The sequence below is a fragment of the Mytilus edulis genome, chromosome 6 (assembly GCF_963676685.1).
Source record: "Mytilus edulis chromosome 6, xbMytEdul2.2, whole genome shotgun sequence".
NCBI lineage: Eukaryota > Metazoa > Mollusca > Bivalvia > Mytilida > Mytilidae > Mytilus > Mytilus edulis.
Window position 1 is genome coordinate 60,106,132 of NC_092349.1, and position 25,913 is coordinate 60,132,044.

A 25,913-nucleotide genomic window follows, 5' to 3' on the forward strand; every position below is an offset into this window, starting at 1 on the left:
AAGAAATTTACATTTAAATCCTAATGATTTTCAAATTAAATTACGATACAATCATTAATTTACACAAATTTTACATTAAAAAGAATTCAATATAATAAATATAAACAAAATACGCTTCCGGTTATGTTGACTTCCGGTAACTTTTCGAGGTCAAAAAACGAGAAATCGAAAATGGCAAGCATTGTTCTGAAGCAAATATTTTCTAGAACAGCAACAGCTTCTTGTTGTCATGTTAGAGCCATCGCACAGAATTCAAGCAGGTACAATTCTTTTGTCGAAAAACATAGGTTGAATAACTTTTTTTGGTGTAAAGACCAAATTTGCAGACGAATTTTGTAACAGCTGATGATGCAATGGCTTTTCTTATGTGGGCCTTGTCAATATAGACCAATGACATTGAAGCATATTTACTGTTCAGTTTGATGTTTTCTAACCGATGAGCCCTAAGATTATTTGTTAATCATTAATGTGATTTTGTGTCTTGTCCGTGCCTTACATGTATTACTCCTTCTTCTTCTTCGTGCTTCTTTATAATTCAGCACTCCATCAACATACTGATGATAACGTGCCGGGCACTGATTTTACTATGCCGCGCTTGCGTGGGATCTAATTTTTATTTACAGTGAGTGAATAATATGCAAAAAAATAAAAATAAAAATTCAACGTAATTTCTTTTTCTTCTGTTTTTGTACTATACATTTTGGTTAAAACTATATACATTGTAGGATTTATTTAAATTTTTAGATGTTTATTGAGAACAGATATTGGAATTTGTTCTCGGAAGCTTCTAAGAGAGAGTAGCGGAAGCAGTGGAATTCAATTACTATTTGAGTTGCGTCATGTTTTCATGTTTAATAAGACATGTACAGAAAATGATATAATACAAATACAAATACAAATATTTTATTAGCACAAACTCATCAACAATAAATGGTTAAGGCTCATGGTATATTAATTACATAGTTGATACATGCATAAAGAAAGTGTTTGATATGACAATAATAAGCAATATACCTTATCCCTATTTGGAAATGTGTCCTGCTTGACCCAACAATCTGTTCAGCTTAATTTTTTTGACTTCGTACAACAATTACTCCTCCATTGTGATGTCAGATAATTTACATTATGAGATCAACATTTTACGGAAACTTTTGTGATGTGCAGCATGTGCAGTAAAGGCGGACTAATAGCAATAAGGTGTTTAGGAAAATATAGCGCTATATTTTTCAATACGTATCACGTCGGCGTTGTCGTCATCGTCGTCCGAAGACAGATGGTTTCCGGATAATAACTTTAGTATAAGTAAATAGAAATCAATAAATTTTAACACAATGTTTATAACCTTAAAAGGAAGCTTGCGATGGATTTTGGGGGTTATGGTCCCTAAGGTTTAGGAATTAGGGACCCAAAGGGGCATATAACAAGCATTTATCTAGTGTCAGTACAAAAAGTTGTGTATAAGTATTTCAATTTTTCTCATTTCAGATTTCAGAAATTAAAAAGAAAATTTCTTCAAATAATTTTTTTTTTAGAGGATTAATTTTCAACAGCATAGTGAACTGCTCAAAAGCAAATAGATTTTTTTAAGTTCATTAGACCACATTCATTCTGGGTCAGAAACCTATGTTGTATCAACTATTTAATCACAATCCAAATTCAGAGCTGTATCCAGCTTGAATGTTGTATCCATACTAGCCCCAAACGTTCAGGGTTTGACCTCTGCGGTCATATAAAGCTGTGCCCTGCTGGGAGCATCTGGTTCTCATTTACAAAACATTTTCTGGAAAGTTTTTCAGATCAATTTTTGTCACATAAACTTGTATCTGGAGACATATTTATGATAACAGACTACACGAAATACGTCGGACCCTCGGACAAATCCGGTGAATAATGGATCGGTCTGGTAAAATTTTTTTGAATTACGGTCCGAATGTCCGGTGTTTTTTTTTTCATGGATTTTTCTAACATTCTAGCAAAATAGCCAAACGATCTCAAATTCATTTTCATCTTTATTATTCATCACAGCGATGTTTATTTTGTTCAACCGCTAGCTTTATGCCAAAAATCGCCAACCAGTAATGTGTTAATTCCGGGTAAAAACATATTGACTGTCAAAAACAACAATGGCTGCCATCATTGGCACAACCGGAAATGTAAATAAAACCGGATCAGATTCTGGGAACGAATAAGGATAATTCCGGGTTTGCCGATTAAATACAATAAATAAATAAAAATCCAAGCAGATCACAAAATTCAGCTATGAAATATAAACACTAGAATTGAAAACCAAAAGATATATGAAAAAGAAAGAGGAAACAGGAAATAATATTTTATACAGAAACTCTAAATTATGTTACATTCACAAACATTGTCAAAATCCAAAAAAATGGGACATTACTCTTCACTGAAATGCATTCAAGCAATTGTGCACAACTTTCATAACAATATACCCTCTTGTTACATCATTTTGTTTTTGTGCATTTTGGGGAGGAGTAGGGCACAACAAAGTTATATGTTTGTTGTTTTTTGTCGGATAATATACAATTAGATTTTAAAAAAGTTGGTCTGGTAAAATTTCATTCGGTCTGGTAAAGCTAGGATGCTTACCAGACCGAATGTCCTGTAAAAATAAAATTCATTCGTTTAGTCTGTGATAAGTTTACATCCTTAAATATTAGGCTATAACTAGATTATCAATGGTTACAATGGGTTTCATAATTTGTTTTTACCAGTTACCTGCTCATCCGAAAGGTCATAATGACCTTCAAAATAAGTTCAGTATTTGATTTTATTAAGTTTATCATAAGATCATGATTTCAAACATTTTATGTAGCTTCATTATTAAGACTTAATGAACTGTGGGATGAAAACTGTGATAAACTCATGCAGAAATAGTATTTATATCTTTGAATCTGTTAGTTTTTGTCAAGACACATTATATATGTTACAAAAGCAAGATCCTAGACTCAATCAGAATGATCAGTATCAGTTTTTCAATGTTAAACATAAGGTGTGGTTAAATTCTGTTTTCAAAATTTTCAAAATTTTATGAAATTTGAACAGAAGGTTTTCATGCCCAATAAAATTTTGTAAAGTATTTTCTTTAGCTGTACTTTTAATTTTATAATTTGTTGTAACATGAGATTAAAATTTTGTATACCATTTCATTATGAAATGATTAATGAACTATTTAATATTTAAGCAAAATAAGGGTTTTGACCAAATTAAAGGGTTAACTGAAAATTGAAATGGTAAATAAAGGTTTTGATCAACATTTCAAGGTTCACTTAATATGTGATAGTGCAAGCAAGATATTGTATATTCTTTTTTAGCTCACCTGTCCCGAAGGGACAAGTGAGCTTATGCCATCACTTGGCGTCCGTCGTCGTCCGTCGTCGTCCGTCGTCTGTCGTCTGTCGTCGTAAACTATTTCAAGAATCTTCTCCTCTGAAACTACTGGGCCAAATACTTTCAAACTTTAACTGAATGTTCCTTAGGGTATCTAATTTATAAATTGTATCCGAAGTTTTGATCTATCAACAAACATGGTCGCCATTGCTAAAAATAGAACATAGGGGTCAAATGCAGTTTTTGGCTTATAACTCAAAAACCAAAGCATTTAGAGCAAATATGACATGGGGGGTAATATTGTTTATCAGGTCAAGATCTATCTGCCCTGAAATTTTCAGATAAATCAGACAACCCGTTGTTGGGTTGCTGCCCCTGAATTGGTAATTTTAAGGAAATTTTGCTGTTTTTGGTTATTATCTTGAATATTATTATAGACAGAGATAAACTGTAAACAGGAATAATGTTCAGCAAAGTAAGATTTACAAATAAGTCAACATGACGGAAATGGTCAGTTGACCCCTTTAGGAGTTATTGCCCTTTATAGTCAATTTTTAACCATTTTTCGTAAATCTAAGTAATCTTTTACAAAAATCTTCTCCTCTGAAACTACTGGGCCAAATACTTTCAAACTTTAACTGAATGTTCCTTAGGGTATCTAATTTATAAATTGTATCCGAAGTTTTGATCTATCAACAAACATGGTCGCCATTGCTAAAAATAGAACATAGGGGTCAAATGCAGTTTTTGGCTTATAACTCAAAAACCAAAGCATTTAGAGCAAATATGACATGGGGGTAATATTGTTTATCAGGTCAAGATCTATCTGCCCTGAAATTTTCAGATAAATCAGACAACCCGTTGTTGGGTTGCTGCCCCTGAATTGGTAATTTTAAGGAAATTTTGCTGTTTTTGGTTATTATCTTGAATATTATTATAGATAGAGATAAACTGTAAACAGGAATAATGTTCAGCAAAGTAAGATTTACAAATAAGTCAACATGACGGAAATGGTCAGTTGACCCCTTTAGGAGTTATTGCCCTTTATAGTCAATTTTTAACCATTTTTCGTAAATCTTAGTAATCTTTTACAAAAATCTTCTCCTCTGAAACTACTGGGCCAAATACTTCCAAACTTTAACTGAATGTTCCTTAGGGTATCTAGTTTGTAAATTGTATCCGAAGTTGTGATCTATCAACAAACATGGTCGCCATTGCTAAAAATAGAACATAGGGGTCAAATGCAGTTTTTGGCTTATAACTCAAAAATTAAAGCATTTAGAGCAAATCTGACATGGATAATATTGTTTATCAGGTCAAGATCTATCTGCCCTGAAATTTTCAGATAAATCAGACAACCTGTTGTTGGGTTACTGCCCCTGAATTGGTAATTTTAAAGAAATTTTGCTGTTTTTGGTTATTATCTTGAATATTATTATAGATAGAGATAAACTGTAAACAGCAATAATGTTCAGCAAAGTAAGATTTACAAATAAGTCAACATGACGGAAATGGTCAGTTGACCCCTTTAGGAGTTATTGCCCTTTATAGTCAATTTTTAACCATTTTTCGTAAATCTTAGTAATCTTTTACAAAAATCTTCTCCTCTGAAACTACTGGGCCAAATACTTCCAAACTTTAACTGAATGTTCCTTAGGGTATCTAGTTTGTAAATTGTATCCGAAGTTATGATCTATGAACAAACATGGTCGCCATTGCTAAAAATAGAACATAGGGGTCAAATGCAGTTTTTGGCTTATAACTAAAAAACCAAAGCATTTAGAGCAAATCTGACGTTGGGTAATATTGTTTATCAGGTCAAGATCTATCTGCCCTGAAACGAATGCTGTGATGAATCAGACAACCTGTTGTTGGTTTGCTGCCCTTGAATTGATAATTTTAAGGAAATTTTGCTGTTTTTGTTTATTATCTTGAATATAATTATAGATAGAAATAAACTGTAAACAGCAATAATGTTCAGCAAAGTAAGATCTTCAATTAAGTCAAATTGACCAAAATTGTCAATTGACCACTTAAGGAGTTATTGCCCTTTAAAGACTTTTTTCACAATTTGTTCATCATGTTGACTTACTTTAAAAAATCTTCTCCTTTGAAACTGCTGTATCAATTTCAGCCAAACTTAGGCTAAATGAGTTTCAGAGTATCTAGTATAAATTTTATATTTTATTTCCTTGTATGTCAAGAAACATAGCTCCTATGGCTAAAATAGAACATAGGAGAAAATGATTATTTTTTTTGGCTTTTGAAGAAAATAGGACGATCCAAAAAACATTTAAATAAATTGAAAAGCCAAAATAATCATTGATGAGAGATTTAACCAAAAGAATCAAGGTGAGCGATTCAGGCTCTTGAGAGCCTCTTGTTAGTGATTTACATGAGTATTTGATTTACAATTTAGTTATAGCTATTTTATTTTGCTATTTGACTTTGAAATTGTATAAATGTGTTAAATTTCTTATTTTAGATCCTTAAGCACATCCCAGACACTGCTTTCAAATAAAGATGCTGCTGAAGTGCAACCACAACAAGAAGAACAGCAGACATCTAAAAATGGAGGATTCTTCAAAAATTTACTTAGAGTACGAACATTAAATCCTACTAAAGAATCACATTCTAGTCTTCTTTCGTCCAAGGAAACAGTGTACGAAATACAGTGTAAGTACTTGTAATTAGTTTTATTTGATGAATATCATCTTAATTTCTTTATTACAATTACTACTTTAAGAACACATGGCTTCAAAATAACTTCTGCTGTTAATTATTTGTGAATGAAAAGAGATTGGATATACCTCAATGAAACAGAAACCCAACTAACACACACAAAAAAAAGTCATCTAGAGTATTTTTATAATGCTTAATAAATGCTTTAATTACTTTTACGCACAACCATGCCTTAGGCTTCCTTGCTAAATACCAGGTTTATTTACTTGAAACTGGGCCTTTCGATATAAAAAAAGTGAAAATACTGTACCCATTAAAAAATAATTTGGGTTTTAAATCTTTTGCACAAATTTTCTTTCATATATTTTTGTCATGTATGTGCTTTGCAGTTTCAGACGTATGATGCTAACGGGAAAGCCATTTTGTTAGAAGCCTAAATGCAAATCTTAACACATTGTGATTTGGGGTCTTCTCAAAATATTTTTTGACCCCTTTTGTTTATAACCATGTAGTATTTTGAGATTTCTTTTCTATGTAGTTCATGCTGTGAAACCTGAGTTTATGGAAGATTACTTAAATCAGTTGTAAGTAATATAGCTTGTAATTAATGGGTAGAATTTGTTTTTCAGGATCATTGTTTTTGCAGATATGAATAAGTGCAAAGTATCTCGTTGGATATGCCATTATTTTTTGTATTCAAGTAACATTTCATTTCTAAGTTTTTTATAAAGAACACAAAATTTTATTTAATTATTTAAGGAATGACTGTAATATTTTTTCTGTCTATGAAGAAATAACATAAAAAAGTTGGTGCACACTGAATAACGCGCGTAGCGGGTTATTGAACAGTGTGCACCACATTTTTTATGTTATTTCAAATAGACAGAATATATTACAGTCATTTCTTATAAGGCCAAATAAAAAAGTATGTGTGGTTCCAGTTACATCTGAAAAAAGGTTATGGTAGGTAGGTAGGGATTTTTTTTTATTTTATGGTTTTTTTTTACATTGAGTCTATGGAAGCAACATTCTGACTTTAACAGTGCTTAATGAAAAATGACAATAAAATCTTTATGGTAGGCTATTTTTAAGCTGAAAAAGTAGGGACGGTAGGGTTACTGGAACCACACATATATTTTTATTTGGCCTAATTTAATTCTTAATTCCATTTTAAACCGTAGAAAACCATGAAAAAACGTCACGGTCATATGACAAAATAACGTCAGCCAATCAGAAGATGTGTTACATTCAAAATTAAGTTATATAAAATTATACAAATGATAGATTTAATTTACCAACTTTGCTATTGTTTTCGAGAGACAGTCAGAGTTACATTTATAAATATTTGTTTTTTTTATTGTTCTTGGATTTATTTTAGTTACAGTTTGCACTCAATCATCATGATCATTGTTTGTTACTAGTAAATACTAGTTTGAATAATGTTGAATATTTGGAAACATTCAACTCATTTATTTCAAGAAATGAAAAATAAAAAAATAATTGATTCCTGATCACAGAGGATTAAGTGCTAGACAAGATCAGTAATTTGTGATCTACTATATATGTACTTTTTATACGACCGCAAAATTTGAAAAATTTTTCGTCGTATATTCACTATATTGCTATCACGTTGGCGTCGTCGTCGTCGTCGTCGTCGTCGTCGTCATCGTCCGGCGTCCGAATACTTTTAGTTTTCGCACTCTAATTTTAGTAAAAGTGAATGGAAATCTATGAAATTTTAACACAAGGTTTATGACCACAAAAGGAAGGTTGGTATTGATTTTGGGAGTTTTGGTCCTAACATTTTAGGAATTAGGGGCCAAAAAGGGCCCAAATAAGCATTTTCTTGGTTTTCGCACTATAACTTTAGTTTAAGTTAATAGAAATCTATGAAATTTTGACACAAGGTTTATGACCACAAAAGAACGGTTGGGATTGATTTTGGGAGTTTAGGTTTCAACAGTTTAGGAATTAGGGGCCAAAAAAGGGCCCAAATAAGCATTATTCTTGGTTTTCGCACAATAACTTTAGTTTAAGTAAATAGAAATCAATGAAATTTAAACACAATGTTAATGACTACAAAAGGAAGGTTGGTATTAATTTTGGGAGTTTAGGTCCCAACAGTTTAGGAATTAGGGGCCAAAAAGGGACCCAAATAAGCATTTTTCTTGGTTTTCGCACCATAACGTTAGTATAAGTAAATAGAAATCTATGAAATTTAAACACAAGGTTTATGACCATAAAAGGAAGGTTGGTATTGATTTTGGGAGTTTTGGTCCCAACAGAATAAGGGGCCCAAAGGGTCCAAAATTAAACTTTGTTTGATTTCATCAAAATTGAATAATTGGGGTTCTTTGATATGCCGAATCTAACTGTCATGACTGTGTATGTAGATTCTTAACTTTTGGTCCCGTTTTCAAATTGGTCTACATTAAGGTCCAAAGGGTCCAAAATTAAACTTAGTTTGATTTTGACAAAAAATGAATCAGTTAGGTTCTTTGATATGCTGAATCTAAAAATGTACTTAGATTCTTGATTATTGGCCCAGTTTTCAAGTTGGTCCAAATCGGGGTCCAAAATTAAACTTTGTTTGATTTCATCAAAAATTGAATAAATGGGGTTCTTTGATATACCAAATCTAACTGTGTATGTAGATTCTTCATTTTTGGTCCTGTTTTCAAATTGGTCTACACTAAAGTCCAAAGGGTCCAAAATTAAACTTAGTCTGATTTCAACAAAAATTGAAATCTTGGGGTTCTTTGATATGCTGAATCCAAAAATGTTCTTAGATTTTTTATTATGGGCCCAGTTTTCAAGTTGGTCCAAATCAGGATCTAAAATTATTATATTAAGTATTGTGCAATAGCAAGTCTTTTTAATTGCACAGTATTGCGCAATGGCAAGAAATATCTAATTGCACAATATTGTGAAATAGCAAATTTTTTTTTAATTAGAGTTATCTTTCTTTTTCCAGAATAGTAAGCAAGAAATATCTAATTGCAAAATATTGTGCAATAGCAAGATTTTTTTTAATTGGAGTTATCTTTCTTTGTCCAGAATCAACTTAAATCTTTGTTATATACAATATACAATGTATATTCACTTTTTACTACCAACTGATAAATTATAATAAATAACATTCAGTGATAACAAGCAGTTTTTTTTACATCTTAATATTTTATGATGTATTTAAATGAGTAGTTATTGTTGCAAACTCCATTAGAAATTTTAATTGAGATTAGTTTTGGAATAAGGGAAAGGGGGATGTGATTAAAAAAATTGGGTTCAATTTTTCTCATTTGAAATTTCATAAATAAAAAAGAAAATTTCTTCAAACATTTTTATGCCCCACCTACGATAGTAGAGGGGCATTATGTTTTCTGGTCTGTGCGTCTGTCCGTCTGTCCGTCCATTTGTCCGTCCATTCGTCCGTCCGTCTGTCCCGCTTCAGGTTAAAGTTTTTGGTCAAGGTAGTTTTTGATGAAGTTTAAGTCCAATCGACTTCAAACTTAGTACACATGTCCCCTATGATATGATCTTTCTAATTTTAATGCCAAATTAGAGTTTTTACCCCAATTTCACGGTCCACTGAACATGGAAAATGATAGTGTGAGTGGGGCATTCCTGTACTGAGGACACATTCTTGTTTTGAGAGGATTAATATTCAACAGCATAGTGAATTGCTCTAAGAGAAAACAAAAATTTTAAGTTCATTAGAACACATTCATTCTGTGTCAGAAACCTATGCTGTGTCAACTATTTAATCACAATCCAAATTTAGAGCTGAATCCAGCTTGAATGTTGTGTCCATACTTGCTCCAACCGTTCAGGGTTCAACCTCTGCGGTCGTATAAAGCTACGCCCTGCGGAGCATCTGGTTTCTTGTGTACTAACCTACACAAATGTGGAATTTATTGCCTATGAATTTGTGTTTTTTCATTTTCAGTATAACTGAAAATATCATAATATGTACAGTATTTTTTTTTTTTTACTTCAATGAAGACCAGTCCTTGAAAAAGTCCATTGGTTCAGAAAACTAAACCCCCCGTCCCCATGCATTTTCTTTGCCTCCAAATCTTCTTTTAAAATAGCAGTCCAAGTACATGCTAGCATGCTGGCCTCTATGCAGAAGGAGGTTCTATTCACTTCTCAGTCATCCCAAAGACTTATAAAAATTGGTATTTGTTGCTTCTCCTAAGCAAACAGCATTTAAGAGTAAGAACAAAGACTGGTTGGGTTGGAGTCAAAACTATGTGTCCAGTAGGGTAACATATCTTATCGGAATGTTACTTTATGGACTTGCATGTTACAAATCCAGCTCAGCGTATCTGTCTACTACAAAGTTAATGTCTCTTCAATTGTGTTCTCATTCTGAACATGCATTTAATTGGCCATTGGATTTTAGACCCTATCAATCATCATCGCCATTATCTTAATTTCTGGCTCTCTTGTTACAAAAAGGTAACTTAAACTCTAACATGGCTTAACACTTTTCTATACATTAAGTTGGATTCACTTATATATAGTTTATAATCACATTGTAAATACTGAAATATCTGGAATATAATGACGTTGATCATATTTTTAATACAGCATGGTTTGACCAATTTGTGATGATGATTGTAAATTTTCCTATATTGCAACATTGTTCAAAAATTACCTTGAAATTAAATCTGTCAAGGTTAATACATCAATTTTTTGATAGAATCCTTTACAAGTTAGCTCAAGCTTTATAGTTGGATGTACAGATATTTGATTTAATATTTGTTAGAAGCAAGTGTTCTTATTAGCCAACATTTCATTATACATTGTTAATTATATTAAGATGAATTTTTATTGTGTGTGTATTATCAATGATGTTTGTATTTCAGCTCAAGGTTTCAAGGTCTGATGCATGAAAAGAAAACAGGTGCAAATTTAGTGGCCAGTTTTACAGTGGAAATTGGAGATCAGGATGAGGCTGGTATGTAACCAGGCTATTGGTTTTTCTCATTTTTATTGTTTTTAACATTTGTCATAATAGGGCTTACTTTGTGGTATGGGTTTTGCAAATTATTGAAGTCTTTTTAAAGGTGACTTATAGTTCCTTACATCTTCATCATCTGATCTTCTTATATGTAAATGTAAATCATTGTTTAGTAATTGTGATTGATGATAGTGTAGGTTTGTGTGACTGTTTGACTGAAAATAAGACAATAGATAAGTTACAAATAAATCTTAAACCATTAACTACTTATATTTTAGTACACATATGGGAATATAAAGGTGGTTATCCAGTGTTAAACAATGCTACAGAAATTTACAGAACAGATCAGGTTAGTTTATTGTGAATTCTTAAAAGAAGTTTTTTAGAAATAATAAAAAAAATTGTTGGAGATTGAAAGTGTTTATAGAATAACTAATCTGAGAAAAATGTTTATAGAATAACTAATCTAAGAATTCAAATAGAGAAAAATATTCAACGAGTGACCAAACAACACATTAATTCACAAATGCCTGTAGCGCATGAGTTAATCATCAGTGTTATTTGGTCACAAGTTGAATATTTTTCGATATTTAAATTCTTTGATTAGTTATTTTTTTTTATTACATTGGCAAATGACTTTTATAAAATTTATGTAGAAAATGTAAGGAACTATATTTTTTTTCTATGCATTCACAATTTGTTTTGATCCGACGTCTTGACAACGCCTATTGTTGTATGATGTCAGAGAGTGAAATAACCACGTTTATTTCACATGTGAAATTATCATTTTATCTAACTGGGAAATCAATGTAATTCATTGCAACCAATGTAATAAAATTTTACATCAAGATTTAGTTGAGAAAAAAAATAATGATTTATGCATATATTGAAACCTACAACAAAGTTTTAGTTGATATGAATTATTGTGATTCCAAGAAGCTATCAAGGTTTTTAGAGTTGACATCTGTATTCTGTAAACATTTTCTTTTTCAAGACAAGACTTCTATTTTGAGCCTCTTTGTTGCATATTTAAGGAGGTAAACCTAGGTTAAGGGAAATAACTCTTAAAATCATCAGTACGTTTGTGTCAACCATTTTCAAAAATATATATTCTAAGCTTCTAGGTTACATAGATTATTTTCAATCTGTTTCAGGTAAATGCCTAAAATACATTGATGAACTTGACTTTTACAAATGCTTAACTGATTTAAAGAGTTATCTCCCTGAACGAAGGTCTACCCTCTTAATTCCTCTCTCAATTTAAGGTAGTAAAACTATAAGAGTATTGAAAACAAAAACTCATAACTGTCAGGACAGATAGCTAGCTATATAGGCTGTATGCTTTCTTCATTATTATGTTGTGAAAAGAGTAGATGTAATTCATTTATAACTATAAAGTTTATTGTGATTTTGCTTGTTATATTTATTCAACAAAATAAGATATGAAATCTTCACTGACATGGCAATAAATGAAAATGTCACACTCTTTAAGAAAAGGCCTCAGTTTTATCTTACTCGGACATACATAGTCACATTCAACATTTTTGTTAATCAGAAATCCTACCAATATTTATATCATAGACTTCTTTGGTGGTCTTCATTTTTTTACAATTTGATATATTACGATTATTTACAAACATTTTACCTTTCTTTTTTTCAGGACTTTATAGAATACAGATTAGCTAGAAATAAAATGTTACGATCCAGAAAGAATCAGATCCTGTTAGCATTTAGTTTTTGGCCAAAACTTGAACCAAGAAATGGTAAAAACATTTATGAAATGAGAAGTTATACATTAAAGGTATGAATAATTGATAAAGGATTACAAAATAAGATCAAACATTATAAACATACCACATTATCATTATCCAGTTTTTTGTTCATATTTGTATTTCAGCTATTATGAATTTATGAGTACATCTTATTATATTAAATCACCAGAAATCATCAAGTTTCAAATTTAAATTTTCAACACCAGCAAAAGTTATTTTCATTGAATCACCATAGTTATATGCCTTTTAAAAAACATAAGAAGTTAATTATAAGGAATTGGCAAGTCAAAATCAGATGTCAAAAGAGGACAGTCATCATTAAAGCCTATAGAAAAAAAATATGAAAAAGGCACAGTCCATATATAGACAAAAATGCATCCAAAAATTGGAGAGATAAAAGTGCTTTGGAAGGGTAAACAGTTCTTGCTTTAGTACTAGGTCATGTTGCTTATGTTTTTATGTCCCGCCTTCTTTATTACATGTATTAGGAGCCTTATGTTTTTATGTTCCGTCTTCTTTATTACATGTATTAGGAGCCTTATATTTTTATGTTCCGTCTTCTTTATTACATGTATTAGGAGCCTTATGTTTTTATGTTCCGTCTTCTTTATTACATGTGTTAGGAGCCTTATGTTTCTGATCTGTCTGTCACTTATCAGCTAAAAAATTTGGTTTACAGAAATTTGATCACACAAGTTTTCATACCTCAAAGGGATGGGTAAGATTGGCTTTGGATGGTTATGGCTCAAACCGTTTAGGAATTAAGGGCAAAAATTAGGGTTTCCTGGTTGATGTACAATTTAAAAGCAGTGTATGGGAGGTAACCCAAAAACAAGATTGTACAATGGTGTACAATGTTGGATTACCTCCCTTACACTGCCTTTATATATCATTTAAAGACTTTTATAATGTATTTAAATGGCTAATAAGGGTTGCAAACTCCATTGGAAATTTGAATTGAGATTATGACCATATATAGGGAAACATTATTTTTTTTTAAAAGGAGGGAAGAGGGTATAAAAAGAAATTGGGGGTGTCATTTTTTCTCATTTTCAGAATTCAGAAATTGAACAACATTTCATCAAATATGTTTGTGCAAAAAGAAGGTGGGTTTTTTTTTTTGGGGGGGGGGGGTGTGGGGGGGGGGGGGTGCAGTCCCACAGGCACAGTGTATTGCACATTTTTTTTTTTATATAAATTCAAATTATAAAACCAATTCTAAGTTCTTTGACTACATTTATTCTGTGTCAGAAAACTTTTATGTGTCAAATATTTAATTACAATCCAAATTCAAACCTTATCAAGTGCAAATATATGCGAAGCAATTTAATAACTCGTGTGAAATAAAGAAGTTTACATTTCACAAAATGTCTATCAGCCATGAAACAAGAAACATTACAGCAGACCCAGTGCATTTTCTTATATTCTATAACTACATTTTGTCTTAAAAATGAATGATATATATATATTTTGTATTTCAGGCTGGCACAATGATAGAATGGGCAAATTGTTGGTAAGTAGTTCAGGTATTATTACTTTATATATAGAGAAACAAGTCTCTGGAAAAAAAACTTAAAAGTGGATTAAAAGGAGACGATAGTAAATATCAATTAGACAGCAATATATAACACATATAAAGAAATACTTGCAATCTTCAATACAAGACCTGAGTTTAAACAATAGGACAAACTTTAATAAAGTCAATAAAAATTGACAGACACAATCGGAGATCTGTCGTCAACACTAAGGAAAAAACAGTAAGAGAAAAATAAAGACAAGGCTCCTTACTTAGGAGAGGTATATCAACATGAAGCTGATGGTCAATTCAAGGACGTTTATGCAAGTAGGTGCAGGTACACATTTTGTTTAGCATATGTGAAAGTACATGTATGGTAAAGAAATATAATAAAGATTTGATTGCCATTACAATGGCAATGTTTAAACTGAATATTTAATGAATTAAAAGTAAGATTAAGTGAAAACTATGTATATTACAGGGGATCTTGGTGAGCATTATCTGTTCAGATTTTGTTACTTTTTTGTTCCGTTAGAAACGATTCACAGTTGTCATTAATTCCTAATTCAAAAGATTTTTTTTTTACCAAAATATGAGAAATCTTCCACATTGTTCCAACTTTAAAGTTTTAGCCAATCAACTGTTATACAAAAGCAGATTTTTAGATAACCAGGCAATTACAGGGCAATATAGATTTCAGATAATTTAAAAACTGTAGACAATATACAACAATTGTGCAGTTATTTGATATATCATGGAACATTGTATTTATTATTTTATGATTTTACAATGGATTATACATATTTCAAGACAAGCAGATGCAATTTATTAAGCAGATAAGTCTCATTAGCACTCATACCACATCTTCTTATATCTGTATAATTTTATTTCAATGAAATTGGATGCTGAACTGATAACATACTGGACCATGTTTTTATTTTATGCACCATATGTTTACAACTTGATTTTCAGATAACTTCAAAAATGAAAGGAGAATTTCTAGTATTTGATTTTTCTCTCCAGGCAAACAAAGAGTATATAACCACATTATCAAGTAAAAAAGAAGAATTTAAACCAAAGAATTATTTGAATATTATTGCAAGTGATACTGTATTAAAAGACATTAACTCTTTAAGGAGGTAGACCTAGGTTAAGGGAGATAACTCATAAAATCATCAGTATGTTTGTGTCAACCACTTTCATAAATATATTCTAAGCTTCTAGGTAACATAGATTATTTCCACTCTGTTTCAGGTAAATGCTTAAAAAACATTGATGAAACTTGACTTTTACAAACGCATTACTGATTTATTGAGTTATCTCCCTGAACCAAGGTCTACCCCCCTTAAGCAGACAGTTTTTCTCTCTACAGGTGAACCAAGGCTCTCATTGAACATAAACTGAGCATTTTTAGAAATACAGTGATACATCATACTTTTTTTCTATTTTTTAGATACCAGGTTATATTTCATTTGGGGTTGGATTGCGTTTACAAAAAAGCAAAAAATCAACCAACACACCAATCTCCAGGGGATTTTTTATGGATAAGTCACTCCAAAGTCAATTGACATATATTTCGTCATTATGTCATTACTATTCTGTACTTCTTTTTACTTTGACTGTTATGTAATGTCATAAGCATTTTGTGTAGTAGGAAATGTACGGGAAAGTGCTCAAATTCCAAGTTGTCTATACTTTTGAAAAATGGCCCCTAAAAATAGATTCGAGAATATTCGGGAGTTAAAATATAAAGATTAGAGAAAAATAATCTACAAAACTAAAGAAAACAGAATTGAGATACCCTATTCAGACCCTCATACAGTTTCTTTTAGTAAGATAGCAATTAGGCTCCATTTTCATGGTACTTATGTTTATTTGTTTTTCGTTCATCATGTGTAAAAAAAACAAGTCCAGCGAAAAGCTGTGTCTAACAGGGGAACCAAGGCAACACAATTAATAATGGTGTTTTAAGATGATGTTTTAAAGGTATAAACTTTTTTCCTTGTGTGAAAAAGATGGTGCAATGCAGATTTTATATTTTTTTCTTCTAATTTTTAATCCCAATTTAAAGGGCTAGAGGTATACAGTCCAGAGGACAGGGAGAGGAACCTGTACTGGGTGTATTTTCACAGATAGGTGACCTATATCAGGTCCACCATGTTTGGGGTAAGTTGTGAGTGGACTTAACTCAGTCCACCTCTGCAAGCTTCACCCTCATAATATGAAAAATTATTTCAGCCAATTTCAGAACCTCAAATGTAATAACAATATATATGTAAAATTTGATTGCTGCTGTCAAATTCAGTATTGAAATTGTCTTTTTCGAATTTATTTTAGAAAACATATCTATATTTGACTTTTAAAATTCAAAATTTAAAGCAATGATATTGTTATTGCATTGTGAAGGGACTTTTCAAGTTTGTTCTTTCACCAGAAAAAAACCCACCAAAACATGAAGGGGTCACTCTTTGCTGCTAGCCCACCAGGCTAAGCTTGTAAATTTTTTATAAGGCCATAAATAACTTCTTCTACAGGCCAATTGAATTCATACAAAATTAACTGCCGCTGCAAAGTTAATTTTGAACACTGAATATATGCACCATTATAATATTTTGAAACTGTTTACTTTGCGCTATAGTACTTCTTCTTCAAAACCAGTCATTAAATAGTTTAAATTTAAGACTGTACCCAAAGTCTCTGTGGAAAAAAACAATTATTAAGGTAGATTCATGATATACCGCCATCTTGGATTGTACAATCACAGTACAAAATCAGCAAATTTGGAAACAGATTTGCAATTTCATGGTTAGAACGTTGGGAAATAGATTTGCAATTTAATAGTTAGACTGTTTATTTATATAAAAAAAAAAATTGTTAATTTATTGTATTATTCAAAATATTTTAACAAATATCAACCTTTTTGGTTTTTAAAATCATTTTTTTCAAATGAGCTATTTAAGGGGAGATAACTCTTTTAGTACAAAATTTATACTGGGCAAATAGGGAAAAATTTTATTTTTACTTGTGGCAAGAAAACAAGTTTGGTGACACCATGTTTTCTTTTTATTTTCTTAAAACATATTATGAAACCTATCTTCTCACAATTTATTTTTAAAATTCTATTTCATAGAATTTTTTTTATGCATTTTTATGTGATTTTTCATGAACAAACTAAACAAATTTAGGCCATTTTCAACGACTCATAGCTTGAAAAGTAGCACGGTGACCCATACTTTTTTAAATTTAAAAAAAAAAGCATAGTATAATCTTCATTTTTGCAAATTATAAGAAATTTCTGTCTCAAAAAACATTTACTTATGATCTACCTTAAGGATAAAAGAAAATTCCCTGTCAGAAATTGGCTGGCATGATTCATGTTTACTAATATGTTTTGATATTATACGTGTGTAAGTTTTGTTTTTTTGCATTTTGCTTTTGATATTCATGCTTGTATCAAGCAAAATGTCAATAAAAAAGTAACATATATATTTATCTTTTGAAAATATTTTATAAACAATTTTGTCTTACTAAGAAAAAACTAGAGGCTCTAAAGAGCCTGTGTCGCTCACCTTGGTCTATGTGCATATTAAACAAAGGACACAAATGGATTCATGACAAAATTGTATTTTGGTGATGGTGATGTGTTTGAAGTTCTTACTTTACTGAACGATTTTGCTTCTTACATTTATATCTATCATGAACTTTGCCCATTAGTAACAGAGAACTATATTTGGTAAAAATTTACATAAATTTACCAAATTAATGAAAATTGTTAAAAATTGACTATAAAGGGCAATAACTCCTTAAGGGGTCAATTGACCATTTAGGTCATGTTGACTTATTTGTAGATCTTACTTTGCTGAACATTATTGCTGTTTACAGTTTATCTCTAACTATAATAATATTCAAGATAATAACCAAAAACAGCAAAATTTCTTCAAAATTACCAATTCAGGGGCAGCAACCCAACAACCGATTGACCGATTCATCTGAAAATTTCAGGGCAGATAGTTCTTGACCTGATAAACATTTTTATCCCCTGTCAGATTTCCTCAAAATGCTTTGGTTTTTGAGTTATAAGCCAAAAACTGCATTTTACCCCTATGTTCTATTTTTAGCGGTGGCGGCCATCTTGGTTGGTTGACCAGGTCACGCCACACATTTTTTAAACTAGATACCCCAAAGATGATTGTGGCCAAGTTTGGATTAATTTGGCCAAGTAGTTTCAGAGGAGAAGATTTTTGTAAAAGATTACTTTAATTTACGAAAAATGGTTAAAAATTGACTATAAAGGGCAATAACTCCTAAACGGGTCAACTGACCATTTTGGTCATGTTGACTTATTTGTAGATCTTACTTTGCTGAACATTATTGCTGTTTACAGTTTATCTCTATCTATAATAATATTCAAGATAATAACCAAAAACAGCAAAATTTCCTCAAAATTACCAATTCAGGGGCAGCAACCCAACAACCGATTGACCGATTCATCTGAAAATTTTAGGGCAGATAGATCTTGACCTGATAAACATTTTTATCCCTGTCAGATTTCCTCAAAATGCTTTGGTTTTTGAGTTATAAGCCAAAAACTGCATTTTACCCCTTTGTTCTATTTTTAGCCCTGGCGGCCATCTTGGTTGGTTGACCAGGTCACGCCACACATTTTTGAAACTAGATACCCCAAAGATGATTGTGGCCAAGTTTGGATTAATTTGGCCAAGTAGTTTCAGAGGAGAAGATTTTTGTAAAAGATAACTTTAATTAACGAAAAATGGTTAAAAATTGACTATAAAGGGCAATAACTCCTAAACGGGTCAACTGACCATTTTGGTCATGTTGACTTATTTGTAGATCTTACTTTGCTGAACATTATTGCTGTTTACAGTTTATCTCTAACTATAATAATATTCAAGATAATAACCAAAAACAGCAAAATTTCTTCAAAATTACCAATTCAGGGGCAGCAACCCAACAACCGATTGACCGATTCATCTGAAAATTTCAGGGCAGATAGATCTTGACCTGATAAACATTTTTACCCCATGTCAGATTTGCTCTAAATGCTTTGGTTTTTGAGTTATAAGCCAAAAACTGCATTTTACCCCTATGTTCTATTTTTAGCCGTGGCGGCCATCTTGGTTGGTTGACCAGGTCACGCCACACATTTTTTAAACTAGATACCCCAATGATGATTGTGGCCAAGTTTGGTTTGATTTGGCCCAGTAGTTTCAGAGGAGAAGATTTTTGTAAAAGTTAACGACGACGGACGACGACGACGGACGACGACGGACGACGACAGACGACGACGGACGACGACGGACGACGGACGCCAAGTGATGAGAAAAGCTCACTTGGCCCTTCGGGCCAGGTGAGCTAAAAAAGTATTTGTTGCTTTTTATTGACATTTTGTTTATATGTACATGTTTGTGTCAATTAATATATGATTTGCGTAAAATTTTGAGTTTTATGTAAACTATTTCTGCATGGCATTTTTTGTTATTTGAAATTCCAATCTGAAATTGATATTGTATTTGTATTTGTTCATGTAATACACAATGTATTTTAATTTCAAATTGAATGTATCTTTTTCATCCTTTATATTAACAAAAATCCATTCCTTCACATTGGCTACACTGATAAGAAGCTTTTGCTTATAATAACTTCCTAAGCAGAAATATTTTTAAAGTCTTTTATGTAGCAATTTAGAAATAATTGCTTTTATTTGTATTTAAACATCTTATACAGTATTGCTTTAATTGAAGCTTAAATTTCTGGAAAACTTTGTCACTTCCATCTTTGGTAGTTTTTTAAGGGATTTAGTACACATATTTCACTTGGTTTAATCTTGGTTTTGATATATTTAGAAAAGGTATTAACATGAAGATGTACAATAATTGAAATAACCTATAATCATTATAATTTCTGAAACAGCAAATTATGGTAGAGAATCTTTAAGATAAACAGTGTAAGATGTTCAGATATAAACAATATACATAATGCTTATGTGAATTTAATAATGCAATACTAATTCATTTCAGTGTGAATTGCTTACATTTAACATTTTGAGTTGCTGTTAATATGTATGAAAGTGCAAATGATTTAAAGTGATTTCCCCTCTCATTACTAATATCTAATTTAAACAGAAAGAAATGTATTGAAAAGTATAAAAAATCTATCAAAGATGTTCTATGTAAACATTTAAACATGTCAATACATTTTTTTCTGAAATAGTCATTGTATTTAGGAGCAGATGATTCATGCTACAGAAACTATCTGATCATTTGTGCTTTTTTTAAGAGTTGCTTAGAGCCTGATTTTTATTGTGCTTTTGCATGTTATTTTCAGTTTTACCTCATGGCTTGTACAGAATATCATATGCGTAGTACACAGTGCAGTACTGGTTAGAAGATTGAAAACTTCTTAAAATTTTCTAGTGCATGCTGAAAAAGAACTATTAGTTTTCAGGCCGAAACCTCTTGTCGATATGACTGGTTCATTAGGACTTAAAACCAATTACAACTATTAAGAATGCTTTAGATAAGATTTTGATTTGTTGCATAGGGCCCGTGGTATAGAAAACCGGATGACAAATAACGAGCCTGTCGGTGGTTTCTTCTCACATCTAGGAGAACAATATGTTGTACATCATCTATGGGGTATGTTTTCTCTATAGCATGTGACATCCCCAAGGTACAGTATTGTTCTGTTGCCAATACCTACATAATCGTTAGTCCCATTGCATGATAAATGAAATCTCAAAATGTCAAGGTTGATTTGTTAAATGGCATGTACTAATCAAAGTTGATAAAAATTGAGAATTCAGCATGAAATGCACTGTAATTCTTGACCAATTAAAATACAAACACATTATAGCACTGATTTTCAATTTATTAAAAGCACTGTATTTAAAAGAAGAATCTTTTAGAACACTTTTATACTTATTATTTATTTATCTATTAACATGACTGTATATACTTATCACAAAACCGAAAAAAAATACATTAAAAACTTATACTATGTTTAATCAACTGTTTAAATCACAAGAAATGTCACATATTTTGTCAGTAAATATTTTACTCATATGTACATGTTATTTCTATTTTCTAACTGAGAATGTTTTCTAGCAAAAATGACAGAATTAAAAAGTGTAATTGTTTTTGCTAGAAACCAGACAGTGAAGGCATTCAGTGTTAAAGTGTTAACCTTGACCCTCCATCCATCTGTCCCATTTTGGTTTCCGCACTCTAACCTAAGTTTTCCTCATAAAAAATTTATGAAACTATTACACAATGCTAAAATCTAAAACTAGCAAACAAAGCTTAAATTTGGGCATTAATATAAAAAAGAAGATGTGGTATGATTGCCAATGAGACAACTATCCACAAAAGACCAAAATGACACAGACATTAAGTCTCTTACTATTCTAGAGTTATGTCTGTTTTAAATTTATAAAATTGCAAAGCTTGAGCTTGATCATTCTTGTTCTTAGACACATTCTTTTATTCTTTAAGCCCTTAATGCCCTTCCATAGCCGAGGAGGCATTTAGTTTTACCCTTGTCCGTAGATCCTGAAATTTTTTTTTTTTTTAATTTTTTTTTAATTTTTTTAATTTTTTATTTATTTTTTCAATAGTCAGGATTTAACATCACCCTTACAGCACCATCCTGAAATTGGTTTTCCCTTCTCTTACTTTAGTTTGCCTCAAACAAATGTGATAAAACTTGTACACAATGCTTTTTACCGCATAATACAGGCCAAGATTAAAATTGGTGGCTTCACTTTTCCTGTTCTTGAGTTATGCCCCTTTTAAATATAAAAATTGTTGAATTTATCGTTTACATTCTCTTATTTTAGTTTGCCTCAACTAAATGTTATGAAACTTATAGACAATGCTTATTACCACAAAATACAAATCCAAGTTTGAATTTTGGTGGTATCACTTTTACCAATCAGAGTTATGCCTATTTACAAATTGCAAAATTAATAAAATTTCGTTTCTGTTCTCTTCATTTACTTAAGAAGTTATGTTACTTTCAACCAAATGTTATTAAACTTATAAATACACAATACCTATTACCACAAAACTCAGATCAAACACAAATTTAGGTAGGGTCACTTGTATTGCTCTTCAGTTTTGTCTCTTTTTAACTTTATATGATATGCAAGATGGGGCCATTCTCCATAAATTTAAGTTATTTCTTATTACATGTATGATGTACAGAATTTGTGGTTTTACTGAAAGATTTCTTTCCAGATATACTTTCCAAGAGGATTTATGCAACATTACCCAGCTGAATGGGCTTAACCCAAAAATTGATAAAAAGTTTAAGACACCTACAGCAAACGATAAATGAAAATTTTCACTAGGTCGTATTAGTAATTAATTTCTTGAGTAAAAGAAATTTGAAATATCAAACTATAAAAGACATACATGAGTTGACACAACATATTTTCTACGATGGAATATGGATGATTACAGATAATGCAACGATAGTTCAGATAGAAATCTATTTCATCTTTGGTTAAAGAACTAACCATTTCTTCATGAACTTTTCTTAGGGCTATTCCAGAAAAAAATGTAGGGGGGGTTGGAAGGCACATTGTATTAATAATACATGGGTGATGGGTATCAGAGCAACTTTTCACACTATAATGCACTATAATTCAATTGTCTGGGTGGCAGGTGCTGACAAAAACTGCCTTCCAACCCCCCCATACATTTTTTTCTGCAATAGCCCTAAGAAAAAATGATTTTAGATTTTAATTTTTGGTCATCTCAAGAAATGACTAGAATAAAAGTTTAAGTAGTCTTTCATTGTTTAAAATGTTACTGAATGCAGACTTTTTAAAAGCTTTTGTAGACTAGTTGTGTACCTTGATTGCTGTTGTAGGATATACAGATTTACAGACCCGTAAAGAGACAAGAGAAGCAGCATGGAGCAGACCTGGCTGGGATGAATGTGTTGCTTACACAGGTAATTTACGCGTTTGTGAGGGGGAAGAGTGTATGTGCTATATAGATGTTTTAATAAATCAAGGAAAAGCAAATTATTATAATCCCCTGCATGTTGCAGGGTATATAGAAATTCAGTGTGTCCTTTTATTAAGTCTGTCTATCCTGTCTCAGCACACAAGTATACAATTCTTGACAGATTTTTATTAAACTTATATCATAGATTTATATCACCAATGTCTCGGTCAAGTTGGAAAATCAATGTCAATCAACTATTTTAATTAGAGTTATGCCCTTGGAAATATTAGATATACTGAAAATTGCATTATTATCACTCTCACAGGTTATATCAGTAAATGCATTGCATTTGCTCTCAAGCCCTTCATTTTGTAAAGATATTTATAAAAAGTTTTTTTTTAAAACAACTAAAGAAAGATTTTTTTAGTTACTGCCTTTGTTCAGATAGAATATGTGCAATGGGGTGGACATTGGAATTCCATTCCTTTATGTATTTTTTTTCTTGATAATTTGATTATTTACATGAAGTCCAGTGTCTTGATACTTTCTCCATTCTCTAACCTTACTTATTCTGTTTTTCAGTGCCATTGATAAGACATATGCAGTCTAGAATCCTGATACCAACACCATTCTCACCTCTCCAATAGGAGAGTTACTCAGGGAGAACGTACACTGTTCAAAGATTGCATTATAGACTAAACAGTATACACAAACACAGTATCTTACAAGTTGTTGCATAGCATGTCTATTTCTTGTGTAGTTAGAAATTAAAAAGAGTTGATAGAAATACTTGTATAGTATATCAGATATTTCAAATGAAAATTTATTTTGTTTTCATTCTGATAGGATTATGATTTTTTTCTAAGAAAAAAATATATATTAAAATGTTTTAGGTACATGTATTTGTAAAAATATAATTTCAAGATTATGCAGTTAGACTGGATGATTAACTTATACAGTAGATATTTAAAACATAAATAAAGTCACTGTATTTAAGAAGCAGAATTCAATAATTAAAACCTGTAAACATGTAGCAGAATTTTAGAAATAGTGATGCCAATCTTGTGGTGTTGATTTGTAGATAACTTTGAAGATTTTAATGGTTTACTTGACCTTTTCCTCATTTTCATGGTTCATCAATGTTTTTGTAATACCTGTATAAACCCCTCAATCACAAAGTTCCAAATACCATTCAATCACAAAGTTCCAAATACCATTCAATCACAATCAGTAACGCTGAGGAGACATTTCAATATGGCAAATCTTTTTTGTTGATTTTGATATGATTTCTTAAATAACTTCCTTGATTCATTGTGACCAGTGAAGGGGTCACTTTTTTTACAATTACAAAATATTTTATTTAACTTTTTGTAGGAATTTAAACGTGAAAACAAATCTAATAATCAAGAGAAAATATTTGATTTGAAACTTCATTCAAGTAACTTTGGTTATTCTAAGAGACTATGTTATTGAATGTGACAGTTTAAAAGCTGTTTTATTTACAGTTTTGTATTGAACATGTCTTGTCAGTTCTAGCCAAAATTCATATATAATACAAGTACACAAGAAAAAGGGGATTAAAATGAAATTTTGACATGAATTGACTGGCTGAGATATCTTGTTTTTGAATGGTTTGATTGTTCACCTTATCTGTTTTACTTATGAAGACTAAAGCAGAGTTGTCTCCTCATTGTTTCATATCTATATCTTATGTTACTGGGTTGTATTTGGTGCATGTATATTGTGGTTTGTGTTAATGTTCAATTTTCTCTTTTTATTATATTATTTGTTTTTTTCATGGAATGAAATGAGTTGTTGAATAATACTGTCGTTTTAAAAGTATTGATATTTTACTGAAAATAAAATTATTTAAGATACGGAAATGTATAAATAAAATATATAAAATGAATTTAATAAATAAAAAGAGAAATTTACCATATTTATTCTTTTGAGAAAACAACAATTATGTATTATTGAAAATACTTATTACAGAGTTTTATAATACTTGTGAAAAGTAATTGCAATATATGTAGTATTATTTTTCAAATAAATGCATTTTGTGTAATTTAAACTATCCTTTATTTGTAATATTGTTTTGGTGAAGTTTATTTTAACTGTAAAATGAAATACAAACAAATTGAAAAAATCTTTTAGTATTTAATAAATTACTTTTTAGCTCACCTGGCCCGAAGGGCCAAGTGAGCTTTTCTCATCACTTGGCGTCCGGCGTCCGTCGTCGTCCGTCGTCGTCGTCTGTCGTCGTCCGTCGTCGTCCTGCGTTAACTTTTACAAAAATCTTCTCCTCTGAAACTACTAGGCCAAATTTAACCAAACTTGGCCACAATCATCATTGGGGTATCTAGTTTAAAAATTGTGTCCGGTGACCCCGCCAACTAACCAAGATGGCCGCCATGGCTATAAATAGAACATAGGGGTAAAATGCAGTTTTTGGCTTATAACTCAAAAACCAAAGCATTTAGGGCAAATCTGACAAAGGGTAATATTGTTAATCAGGTTAAGATCTATCTGCTCTGAAATTTTCAGATGAATCTGACATTCCGTTGTTAGGTTGCTGCCCCTGAATTGGTAATTTTAAGGAAATTTTGTTGTTTTTGGTTATTATCTTGAATATTATTTTAGATAGAGATAAACTGTAA

General features: G+C 31.1%; 1 protein-coding gene across 2 annotated transcripts; it reads left to right on the forward strand.

Moving 5' to 3' along the window:
- Window positions 1-106: 106 nt before the first annotated feature.
- LOC139528011 (protein NipSnap-like) lies at window positions 107-24,828 on the forward strand. Of its 2 annotated transcripts, none has more exons than XM_071323779.1 (10): window positions 107-260; window positions 5,834-6,024; window positions 6,569-6,614; window positions 10,902-10,993; window positions 11,275-11,345; window positions 12,657-12,797; window positions 14,250-14,281; window positions 16,356-16,450; window positions 23,177-23,260; window positions 23,839-24,828. In XM_071323779.1, the coding sequence occupies exons 1-10, from the start codon at window positions 124-126 to the stop codon at window positions 23,901-23,903; spliced, it is 954 nt and encodes a 317-aa protein (XP_071179880.1). In that variant the 5' UTR covers window positions 107-123; the 3' UTR covers window positions 23,904-24,828. The 2 variants fall into 2 exon arrangements, with proteins under 2 accessions (XP_071179880.1, XP_071179881.1); XM_071323780.1 differs by lacking the exon at window positions 16,356-16,450 and adding an exon at window positions 20,846-20,940.
- The last annotated feature ends 1,085 nt before the right edge of the window (window positions 24,829-25,913 follow it).

Bases quoted from the DNA above. Each gene is read 5' to 3' on its own strand.
- LOC139528011 (XM_071323779.1), top strand. From the start codon at position 124: ATGTTGACTTCCGGTAACTTTTCGAGGTCAAAAAACGAGAAATCGAAA. The intron at 261-5,833 runs GTACAATTCTTT...TTCTTATTTTAG, and splicing joins ATCGCACAGAATTCAAGCAG to ATCCTTAAGCACATCCCAGA. The intron at 16,451-23,176 runs GTAAGTTGTGAG...TTGCTGTTGTAG, and splicing joins TCAGGTCCACCATGTTTGGG to GATATACAGATTTACAGACC.